A 12,217-nucleotide genomic window follows, 5' to 3' on the forward strand; every position below is an offset into this window, starting at 1 on the left:
ACGCGAGTCGTCTTATTTAACACAATAAAAATCTGGTCTAACTACACCTGATGGTTTGTCAGGTGGTTGTTTTAGCCTCATACGGAGATGTCAGCTTTGGGTGGAGGTTAGAGTGTTGGTGGTGTGTACTGTAAAGACCTGAACTCTGTGCAGATTTCAAAATGGTTGACGCATGACGCAGTTCTGTTTTTAAATTTTGGCCTACGTCTTTTTTTAAACCGTGTCCTGTGTTGAATGGTACAACCTGCATTTTAATGTCATGAGTTATGATTGTGCAATATATTTAAGACGATGCATTGGTTCCTTGCTCTTAAGGATATTTGTATTTCTGCTGGAAGTTTGGAGTTTTTTTTTTTTTTTTTTTTTATTGACAAAATGTGATAATAATTCATGTAAAAAATAGCAGCACATAGACAGATTATGTAGGTAGTATAATACACAAACAGATGTAATAAAAGATAAGTCAATGGGATTTCTCTTTGGATTGTTAGCGACCGCCTTTTCAAAATAAACTTACAACCGTTGAAATTCCCAAAAAGTATTTCCACTGACGTGTTTTATATTTCAGAACAAAACTGAGTTCAACTTAAACCTCATTTCAGCCGTTGACTGAGTCGAGGGAACCGGAAGTACAAAAATAAAACTAACTTATTTTCGTTTTTTGGGCAAGGGATACACACAGTATTATACTATATACAACATTAAATATTCCTGGGTTTTAGGTGTCATTCTTGCACCAATCTTTTGCCCTCTGTTTCACGAATGCGTTAATAAACGCTTTTATTTCATCACCATCAACAACAATACGTTATGCTTGAATCCTTCAGAATAAAAGCTGTGTAAGAGAGACTGTAAACAAACATTTGTTAATGCACTTAACTGTACAAGGGAAGTTACTTTTATAACCTACTTTTGGTTATTACGGTGATTTATACTCGATTTCTGTCAAATAGATACACAATATAACGTATATAACAGTTGTCTGTTTCAACTCATTTCCGTGACAATGTTACGCTTTTATTTTGAAGGCGGATACACCCTTTTCCGCATAAGGGGCTGGAACGTGCTTGAATCCTTCAGAATAAAAGCTGTGGACGATAGACCGTATATAAATCTTTCTTGCTCTCATAACTTAACTTATAATTGATAGCTGGCAAATTAATACACAATATATTCTTTAAGCAATTCTTAATAAGTTAAATTAGAAGTTGGCAGTTTTTAACTCTTCACTTCTGTGACGATGTTACGCTTTTATTTTGAAGGCAGATAAACTGTTTTCCGGAACATCAAAACAACATTAGCTAAACCCGTCAGGCTGCTGCTGCGTGTTTACTGTTACTGTATGTTTTCCAGTCGTTATATCAACAACAGAAACACGTAGAACCAAAGCGCACCAGGTAACCTTAGTGTTCTATAAGTAACGTGTTCATACACGCTGGAAATATGTTAACGAGCAGATTCACGTAGTCATCAACATTCATCCCCGTTAGCAATGTTTAGCTCAACGTTGGTGCTTTACTGTTGAATTTATTAGCGTGTTTCTACTGTATTCAGGCTCCTGTTGTAGTTGTGTGTGTGTGTGTGTGTGTGTGTGTGTGTGTGTGTGTGTGTGTGAGATATATATACATACAGAGGATTTGTGTCTTTTGCATGTCCAGGAGTGGAGATGATGGAGGAGACTGAGGAGCAGAAGGGAAACTACGAGGCAGAGAGCTTCAGGTGGGACTTCCCTTAAATATGCACAGAACCAGCCAACTAGTTTAAGGTTATACAGCTTCATTGAGGGACTTTCTTAACTATGCATAGACTAGTTTAAGGTTAAACGGCTTCATTGAGGGACTTTCTTAACTATGCATAGACTAGTTTAAGGTTATACAGCTTCATTGAGGGACTTTCTTAACTATGCATAGACTAGTTTAAGGTTATACAGCTTCATTGAGGGATTTTCTTAACTATGCACAGACTAGTTTAAGGTTATTTAGCTTCATTGAGGGACTTTCTTAACTATGCATAGACTAATTTAAGGTTATGCAGCTTCATTGAGGGACTTTCTTAACTATGCATAGACTAGTTTAAGGTTAAACGGCTTCATTGGGGGACTTTCTTAACTATGCATAGACTAGTTTAAGGTTATACAGCTTCATTGAGGGACTTTCTTAACTATGCATAGACTAGTTTAAGGTTATACAGCTTCATTGAGGGACTTTCTTAACTATGCACAGACTAGTTTAAGGTTATTTAGCTTCATTGAGGGACTTTCTTAACTATGCATAGACTAATTTAAGGTTATGCAGCTTCATTGAGGGACTTTCTTAACTATGCATAGACTAGTTTAAGGTTATGCAGCTTCATTGAGGGACTTTCTTAACTATGCATAGACTAGTTTAAGGTTATGCAGCTTCATTGAGGGACTTTCTTAACTATGCATAGACTAGTTTAAGGTTATACAGCTTCATTGAGGGACTTTTTAGAGGGAAATCATGGTAACTACAGGCCGAAAATATCTGTTGTAACTTGATTAATTACATTCACAAGTGTTCAGAATCAGCTTTATTGGCCGTGTGTGTGTGTGTGTGTGTGTGTGTGTGTGTGTGTGTGTGTGTAGCTAATTATCGCACAGCTGTACTGTCACGGCCATAAAACGGTCGGACTTACCGCTCATAAAAGTTATGTCACATGGGAGGAAACTGCTTGTGTGTGTTGTTCCTTCAGTATGAAGTAAAGTTCTGTCAGGGAATACTTGGATGGCTGGATGGTGGTGAATGAACTCATGTGATGTGCGATGTGTGCGGGCAACCGGCACAAAGTCCTATTAGACTTTTCATAACAATCTTGCCTAAAACTAGGGTCAGCAGGCAGTCAACGTCAGTATGAAACATGCAACAAAAAGGTGTTTTGAACAAGTATGAGTCGCTACAACCACGACAGGTCCTTGAGCACGCGACCATCACTGGCCTTCAGTAAACTTTATGCAGTTTAATGCAACCGGAATGCAGGATTTGCCGCGGACGGAGGCAGAGGTGCACATTCACTCACTCACGGATGCGACCGATTGCGTGAACCTCTTGGCAGAGATGAAAAAAAAAGGAGATTTGTTGTTAATATGGTGCAGTTCTATCAGCTACATCGTCACTGAAAACCTCCTGGAAAAGTGATCCTGAAGAGAAGATCGTGATCACCGTTGACGAACTCTTTGCGTCCGTCTCCTTCAGGGTTGAATGTGTTGCTTGAGACTTGTTTGCCGGTCTACGTGTCGGGTGGATTAGGTTGCCCAACAGAACACACCTAATGCGGATTTGAAACAATGCGTTTTTTTCCCCCAAAAGGGAAAGAATGGTTTTGTTCATGCCGCTGGTTTAATAGGCCTAATGTTGAGACAATGAGATTATAGGTAGTTTTATTGCACAAAGAAGACTTGTAAACAGTCCACCCCCCTGATCACGCAGTCCAGGTCCTGGAGCACCCAGACGCTTTCCTCATTTCAGCGGTTTGCTTCGACAGAAACAACCTTCGGACTTCGGCTCGTACTTCAATTTCTGGACCTTTTTTTTTTTTTTTTTTTTTTTTTTTTTTAAGGAAACACTTTTGGTATTTTGTCACTTGAGCAACGGCCAGAATGGATGAAGTCGGTCGGCCGGTCCGCTCCGACAGCCTCTCCAGCGACGCCACGCAGTCCACGGCCGGCAGGCTGACGCTGCGCCACCGGCTCCACCAGCTGATGACGTGCGTGGACGACCTGGACCCCCGAAACCAGCGGCTGCACGAGAAGATGGTCCGGACCCTGGACGACGCCTTCCTCGCCTGCGGAAGGAGAGCCGGCGGGCCGAGGGAGGACGGCTTCAGGTGGAGAGTTGGTCTCTTGTGGGTTCAGTGGGTTTGAAACCCTGGCGCTGGTTGCTCAGCGGTTTCTACTGTACCAGCGTTTACACTCCATCGACGGGCTGAATGAAGCTCTTTTATCCTGTGATTTTAAGCGTATAGCGTCTCACCCGATGGCTCGTTCGGCTCCGAACATCCATGTCCATCTGTTAGTGATGGACTGTGGATGTTTTTGGATGCTAGTGCTGCAGGACTGACTTGTCTTTGTCCGTCCTCCTCAGGCTGCACATGGTGACGTGGAACGTGGCCACGGCGGATCCTCCAGACGACGTGACGACGCTTCTCCACCTGAACTCCCCGAAGAGACCCGACGTCTACGTCATCGGGTAGGTGGTGCAAGTCTCATCCTTTATCTCGTTTGAAGGTGTACAGATACGCTTAATAAGTGTGTGTCTCTTGTGTTGTGTGTGTGTGTGTGTGTGGGGACAGTTTGCAGGAGGTTTACTCCGGACCGCTGAGGTTTGTGTCGGACAGCGTGTTCGATGACCCGTGGAGTAAAATGCTCATGGACACCTTGGCACCACGGAAATACGTTAAGGTGCAAAATCTTCTCAGAACACACACACACACACACACACACACACACACACACACACACACACACACACCCGTTAATGTTTACTTTTGTTACTTGTGGTAAGTGTAAATCCTTAATAGCTATATAGTACAGTTTTATGCTGTATTTACTTTGTGTGTTTGTGTGTGTGTGTGTGTGTGTGTGTGTGTGTGTGTGTGTTTCAGGTGTCGTCCATCAGGATGCAGGGTCTGCTGCTGCTCTTCTTTTCCAAACTGAAGCACGTCCCGTTCATCAGAGACATCCAGGCCACCTACACACGCACTGGCATTTTCGGTTACTGGGTGAGACACACACACACACACACACACACACACACACACACACACACACACACACACACACACACACACACTTAGACACACATACATACACTCACACACACACACACACACACACTCATATCACTTTCAGATTCACAATGGACAGTAAAAAAAAAGAAAGTTCAAAAGTATCAAAATCTTCCTCGTCAAAACCTGCCGCTTTCATTACCCAGAATGCAACTCAACCGTCCGTCGCCGACAGTTTGGTGTCTCTGTTTTCTCAACCAGAGACCAGGAGCTACAGACGTCTCGCTTCTTTTTTTGTCTTTTGGTTCGTCTGTAAACTTCCCGTTTGTCTCTCAGGGTAACAAAGGGGGCGTGTCCGTCCGTCTGTCTTTCTACGGTCACATGCTGTGTTTCCTCAACTGTCACCTGGCTGCTCACATGAACTACGCCTCGGAGAGAGTAGACGAGTTCGAGTACATCATGGACGCCCAGACCTTCGACCGTCAGAAGGCTCCGAGAGTTGTTGACCACCGGTGAGTGAAAAACTAATAAACATGAGTTTATGGTCTCAATCTCTAGTTTACAGTCTTCTTCAATACAGCATGATGTTCATTTAGTACATTATGCTCCATTTAGAGTCAAACAGACCATAAAGCAGGGGATGCTTTAGGGGCGGGGCTACACGCTGATTGACAGGTCTCTACCACGTTAATCCCTCCAGGCTGGTGTTCTGGTTCGGAGATCTGAACTTCAGAATTGAGGACCACGATATGCACTTTGTCCGGTCCTGCATCAGCGATCAGACCTACAACCTGCTGTGGAGCAAAGACCAGGTATCGATCAGCTGTTCATATAAACAACACTTGAGTAACCTCATCATCATCATCATCATCATCATCATCCACGACTCGTCACATGTCGTGTTCATGATTTGATGAAATGTGTCGTCCTCAGTTGACGATGATGAAGAAGAAGGAACAGATCCTCCAGGAGTTTGAAGAAGGGCCTCTGGACTTTCCACCCACGTACAAGTTTGACCGAAACTCCAATACTTACGACAGCAGGTAACCGTTTAACATCAGGATGAGCAGTCCTATATCAGGATTATATCGGGATTATATCGGGATTATATCGGGATTATATCGGGATTGTATCGGAATTATATCGGGATTATATCAGAATTATATCTGGATTATATCTGGATTATATCGGGATTATATCAGGATTATATCGGGATTATATCGGGATTATATCTGGATTATATCAGGATTATATCGGGATTATATCAGGATTATATCTGGATTATATCAGGATTATATCGGGATTATATCAGAATTATCCTCTCAAGAGTGACTCGAAACTGTTGAGCTCGTTATCATGTAGAGAAGTTAAAAATAGTCAGATTTTTTTGTCTCTCTCTCTCTGTCTGTCTGTCTCTCTCTCTCTCTGTCTCTCTCTCTCTCTCTCTCTCTCTGTCTGTCTGTCTCTCTCTCTCTCTCTCTCTCTCTCTCTCTCTGTCTGTCTGTCTGTCTGTCTGTCTGTCTCTCTCTCTCTCTCTCTCTCTCTCTCTCTCTCTCTCTCTCTCTCTCTCTCTCTGTCTGTCTGTTTGTCTCTCTCTCTCACTTTTACTAAGACGAGATGTGCGTCCTCTCTGTGACACAGTAATAATATTTGTTCCTTAACTAAATGTAAGCTGAAGTGATTCCGATGTGTTTAAGCATCATTTTGATGTTTTTTGGGGTCAGGATAATCGTGACATGAACTTCCATACTGGCCCACGTCTAATCATACGTTTAAGATCTCTTCTCACTTCCAGTATTTGCCTCTTAAAGCCTTACTTTGTACTTCATGTCATCTGCACCGTCTTCACAGGCTCTACAGGACCTGGTTTGGCTTTACGTAAGAGTTTAAAAACACATCTGTGTCCTCGTCTTCTCTTAACTTACCTAACTACACTCCAGTCTGTGTGCATGTATGCTACTCTCAACCACCTGATGAAGGTGATCTTCATCTGTAACAGGCTGCACAGTAAACAAACCACCAGGTGGAACTATGTCACTAATAGTATACGTACGTATAAAAAACACATTTATGCACCTTTTAATCATTTAAAGGGGCAGTTTAGATTATTTTTCAAGTGTGGTTCTATGAGGTACTTCTTCCATATTCAGTGTATCATCTACAGTACTACCAGCCTGGGAGCCAAGTGTAAAATGTACACTATTAATAACATATTTATTCCTCTTTTGACCCTTTATGACGGCTAAAATGACTTTTTTTTTTCAATGGCGTCTGGAGGCTTTGAAGAGAGCGTAGATTAACAGTGTACTCTTTACACTTGGCTCCCAAGCTGGTACTACTGGTCAATCTACTGTAGATAAATACACTGAGTATGCATATATAAGTACCTCATACAACCACACCTGGAGAAAGATCTGAACTGGCCCTTTAAGATGCATGAATGTGGCTGTGTGTTGGATTTTTATTTTGTAATGTCACATTAACGATAACAAAGGTCAAAGTGTGATATGTCCCCGTGTCCTGTAATAAGACAATGTGGATTTTAATTGACTTCTGTGAGAGTTTAACTCACAAATTTAGCATCTTCAGATTCAAACCCTAGTATTAAATCTGTTTAAATCCATTTAAATCCATGGCACAAAATAGCAGCTTGCACGATGGAATGTTTAACAAAATTAACCTTAATTAACACAATATATTAAATACTGCAACATTTAATTATTTAAACAAAAAAAAGGATATTATCGGTCAAATATTTGATCATGTAAATTTGAATTTAATCGCATCCAGACATCTGAATTTCCATCAAATATGTTAAATGTTTTTATCGTTGAAGGCTGGTTTCAGCGGTTGGAAAAACAACCGACCAGTTAGAGCTTTGAGGTAATATTAAAGGTGTCCAACAGGGAAAATGGCTCCACAAAGAAAAATGGTGAAAACTTGGCCACAGAAATAAAGGACATCCCTCCCGGTCCTCACAACATCCTGCTATAGATAGTTAAGCTCCGCCTCTCTGCTCTCCGTCCAGCGGTAAGAAGCGTAAACCCGCCTGGACCGACAGGATTCTGTGGCGGCTCCGACGCAAGGCCCCGCCCCCTGACGAGCGAAGAGAAAACCGGGTGGACCAGGAGGCGAGGAAGGTGGAGGACGGGGATGAGGAAGAGGATGAGGATGAAGAGTACCCGCTGAGGATCAGGCAGGACTTGTACACCAGCTACATGGACTACAGCATCAGCGACCACAAGCCCGTCATCGGAGTCTTCACGCTGGAGGTGAGGAACTCACCGTAGAGAACGATGATGTCATCACTGATGACAGAGACATTTACATGGTTCAGGGATTTTAAAAAGAAGACACTTTCATTTTTTAGATGAGGAATTCAAAATCTACATATTAGAAAATATTTTGCAGCCAAAACAAATTGTTTACATGGTCTCTCTCTCTCTCTCTCTCTCTCTCTCTCTCTGTCTCTGTCTCTGTCTCTCTCTCTCTGTCTCTCTCTCGCTCTCTCTCTCTCTCTCTCTCTCTCTGTCTCTCGCTCTGTCTCTCTCTCTCTCTCTCTCTCTGTTTCTCTCTGTCTCTCTCTCTCTCTCTATCTCTCTCTCTGTCTCTCTCTCTCTGTCTCTCTCTCTCTCTCTCTCTCTCTCTCTCTGTCTCTCGCTCTGTCTTTCTCTCTCTGTTTCTCTCTGTCTCTCTCTCTCTCTCTCTATCTCTGTCTCTCGCTCTGTCTCTCTCTCTCTCTATCTCTCTCTGTCTCTCGCTCTGTCTCTCTCTCTCTCTCTCTCTCTCTCTCTCTCTCTCTCTCTCTGCCTCTTTCTCTCTCTATCTCTCTGTCTCTCTCTCTGTCTCTCTCTCTCTGTCTCTCTCTCTCTCTCTATCTCGCTCTGTCTCTCTCTCTCTCTCTCTCTCTCTCTCTGTCTCTCTCTCTCTCTCTCTCTCTCTCTGTCTCTCTCTATCTCTCTCTGTCTCTCGCTCTGTCTCTCTCTGTCTCTCTCTCTCTCTCTGTCTCTGTCTCTCTCTGTCTCTCTCTCTCTCTCCCTCTCTCTCTCTGTCTTTCTCTCCCCCTCTCCGTCTCTCTCTCTCTTAAAACTGAATAAATTGATAATGGTAAAATAGGAAAATCTATATTTTCAGCTTCTTTTAATAATATCTACAACTCCATTCACAGATTCAGTTGAGTAACGTTTCCTTCCTCCATGTGTGCAGCTGAGGAAGATGTACGACGCTCCTCTGGTGCGTCTGCAGCCGGAGGGCGACTGGAGCGCCGACATCGACGCCATGGTCCTCTACAGCCCTCTGCAGCCGTTCTCCTCCAGCGCCTGGGACTGGATCGGACTCTACCAGGTCGGCTGGAAAACACGCCCCACTACCACCGGCAATTCAGATATAGTGTCCCAGCATGACGGCCTTAAATGTGTGTGTGTGTGTGTGTGACATTCAGGTCGGGTTCACCAGTGTGTCGGACTACCTCACCTACACGTGGGTCAAAGACGACGAAGTGGCCTTCAATGAAGAAATCATACAGGTAGTAACTCGTGCTGTGAGTTTATTTTGACACATTTTATTGATTTAAAAACAAACACTGATGTCATAAGAAGCACATGACTGAACCAGACGTGTATGTGTGTGTGTGTGTGTGTGTGTGTGTGTGTGTGTGTGTGTGTGTATGTATGTGTTTGTAGGTGTATGTAAGTAAAGAGGAAATCCCAGTGCGGGGGGGAGAGTGTGTGCTATGCTACTACAGTAATACTCTGCAGTGCATCGTTGGAATCAGTGAAGCATTCAAGGTAAGCTCGTAATATCGGACACTAATCGGGACGTAACGGATCCTAAAAGTCACGGGTTCGGATCAGAACAAAAGAAAAACACACAATTCAAATGATTAGCAAGTAAAAGGTTGTATTTTTATTGATTGATGACGTATTATAAGCTGCTTAGAGCTACTGTAAACGCGTCAGAATTCATCTCTAATATCTATTTTATATTCATGTGAAAACATCTTCAAACAACTGGATTTATTCACGTTTATCACCAAAAATACATTTTACAAGATTACATGTGAACACATCATGATAACGTTTTAATTTACCTTCAGCCAGTACTCATTTTCACTGAGCAGAGCCTGAAGGCATCGTAATGTAACTGAACGGAACCTGAGCAAGTTAGCCGTTAGCGATGCTCTCTACCTTTTTAGAATTTAAAAAATGGATTAGTTGTTAGCAATTTAACATTAACAGAGATCGGTGGTCTGTTACGCCCCTATTAACCAACATTAATCCACTAATAGACGTTTATTTTAAGCCCCTGTTTGACCTGCTGGTCTCTCGTAGGTCCAGGAGTCCAAGGTAGCCAGTGAGGAAGGATTGGCCCCTGAGAAGATCGACGCTCTTGACAAAACCGTATCGAGAGAAGACCTTTGGAACTGATCGGTCGGTGTGGTTCGATGTAGAAATGGATGTTTTTGGGGCTGGATTGTCCGAGGCTTTTAATTACTGTGGTTTCCTAACTCGCCACCGAAGGAGAGAGGTTAGGAAGTGCTGCCTGTCCTTGCTGTTACACATCCTCACTGACCTCTTTACTGCCGCCGGTGTGGCTGTTAAGTTACAACACTTCTTTCTACGAATGGTCTCTCGGGACACATTTTCTTAAGGTATCATGGAAACTATGAGCAATCCTTCATCACCTGACTGAGAAAGCTGAGAGTAGGTTTCCTTGGTATGGAAACTCAAATTTACATTTGTTTTACATGGAACGAAGAAGAGCCAGCTTTGTGTAATAAAATGACAAACTGTGTGTGTCAACCCTCATAGGGAAGAACATTTTTGATTTAATCATGAGTAAAAATCTTCAGGAATAAATATAAAATAAACCACAACGCCACCCATGTGAAAGAGTCTAGGGCTGTAGTTTGTTGGGGTTCTTTAAAAATCATGTGAAGACAACATGGGTCTCCAAAGCACTTTATTTATGCTCTGAAATATATATAAAAAAACAAGTCTGTACAAACATTAATTAAACAGAAAGCTTAAGTGAAGCAAAGTCCAGCACAGTATCTAAAAGGGTAGATAAGAAGAGGACGTAGTCGTCGTGACGTCAGTTTGTCGACTGATGTTATGAAGCCTCGAGTTCGGCGATTTTGCCGTCGCCATCTTGGTTTTTTGCAACCAGTGAACAGGAAGTGACCATATTTGGAATGTGAAGAAGTGACGTAGAGACGCCGTCTACGTCTCTGGTAGCTATGACGACCTGTCAATCAGCGTGTAGCCCCGCCCCTAAATCATCCCCTCTTTATGGTCTGTTTGACTCTAAATGGACCATAATGTACCAAATGAACATCATGCTGTATTGAAGAAGACTGTAAACTAGAGATTGAGACCATAAACTCATGTTTACAATGTTTACTGAGGGAATAAATCAAGAGAGAAGTAGAGTCATTTTAGACTAGACTTCTATACAACCAGAGGAGTCGCCCCCTGGTAGACACTAGAGAGAATGCAGCTTTAACACATGAAGCTTTGGCTTCACTCGGCAGAAATCATAGAAGTCAAACAGACCATAAAGCAGGGGATGCTTTAGGGGCGGGGCTACACGCTGATTGACAGGTTTCTACATCACTCCTCCTCAGTCCAGATATGGTCACTTCCTGTTCACTGGTTGCAAAAAAACAAGATGGCGACGGCCAAAATGCCGAACTCAAGGCTTCAAAACATCAGTTCATAAACTAACGCGTGACTACGTCCACTTCTTCTCTACAGTCTCTGGGTACAAGTGTTGAATGTTATGTGTGTGGTTGGTGAGGAGTGGGAGGTAAACAGGTTAAACGTGTTGATGGAACAGAAGGTGAGGTATGTTGGAGGATCTGAACACATCAGTCAGTGGATGAAGGGAAGCTCTCCTTTAGAGAAAAACTCCATGTTTTAATGCAGAACTTCATGCTCTCAAAGCGGCTGAAAAGAAAACTTTGAACACTTATCTTCACCTGACGGCCACAATTGGGAAAAGAAAAAAGGGAATTGCAATTTGAACAAAGCTCTTTGGACAAATCGATGTCCATTGCTTACTAAGAAAATATGAGAAATGAATGTCCTTGAAGCCAGTTTATGGATTTAAATGACTAATTTGCATATTCATGACAATATGATGCTGGAACAGACGCTTACATATTTATAGTTAATCTACATTTTCTACATGTTCACTTCAGTCTCATTTAAAGGGCCAGTGTGCAGCAAGGCGTCATTGAAGGGGTATTTAGTTGGTTGCAATCTGTCACCCAAAAAATCCCACAAGCTGTCCCTTTAAAAGCTTTAAAATAAAGTGCTTGTTCAGGAGATAATCAGAGCGTCGTATAGACGAATCCCATTTCACAACAACGTATTTGTACTATGCAGTTTGTGGAGAAATGTTACGGCTATTCCTTTACGCCGCATTTTGCAGACTATTCAGCCCAAATTCAGGAGTTTCAGCAGTTCAGTAG

The 12,217-nt window shown here is 42.6% G+C and overlaps 1 protein-coding gene across 2 annotated transcripts; it reads left to right on the plus strand.

Annotated features, from left to right (window-relative positions):
* Positions 1-1,286: 1,286 nt before the first annotated feature.
* Positions 1,287-10,910, plus strand: LOC137869004 (inositol polyphosphate 5-phosphatase K-like). 2 transcript variants are annotated; one of them, XM_068706083.1, is made up of 14 exons: positions 1,287-1,397; positions 1,659-1,719; positions 4,101-4,205; positions 4,309-4,417; positions 4,621-4,737; positions 5,080-5,255; positions 5,444-5,555; positions 5,677-5,786; positions 6,595-6,621; positions 7,772-8,015; positions 8,950-9,087; positions 9,185-9,268; positions 9,426-9,530; positions 10,074-10,910. In XM_068706083.1, the coding sequence occupies exons 2-14, from the start codon at positions 1,667-1,669 to the stop codon at positions 10,167-10,169; spliced, it is 1,476 nt and encodes a 491-aa protein (XP_068562184.1). In that variant the 5' UTR covers positions 1,287-1,397; positions 1,659-1,666; the 3' UTR covers positions 10,170-10,910. The 2 variants fall into 2 exon arrangements, with proteins under 2 accessions (XP_068562184.1, XP_068562193.1); XM_068706092.1 differs by lacking the exon at positions 6,595-6,621.
* The last annotated feature ends 1,307 nt before the right edge of the window (positions 10,911-12,217 follow it).

This window comes from Cebidichthys violaceus, unplaced genomic scaffold, assembly GCF_023349555.1.
Source record: "Cebidichthys violaceus isolate CVI_PGR_0920_01 unplaced genomic scaffold, fCebVio1.0.p SCAF_1, whole genome shotgun sequence".
NCBI lineage: Eukaryota > Metazoa > Chordata > Actinopteri > Perciformes > Stichaeidae > Cebidichthys > Cebidichthys violaceus.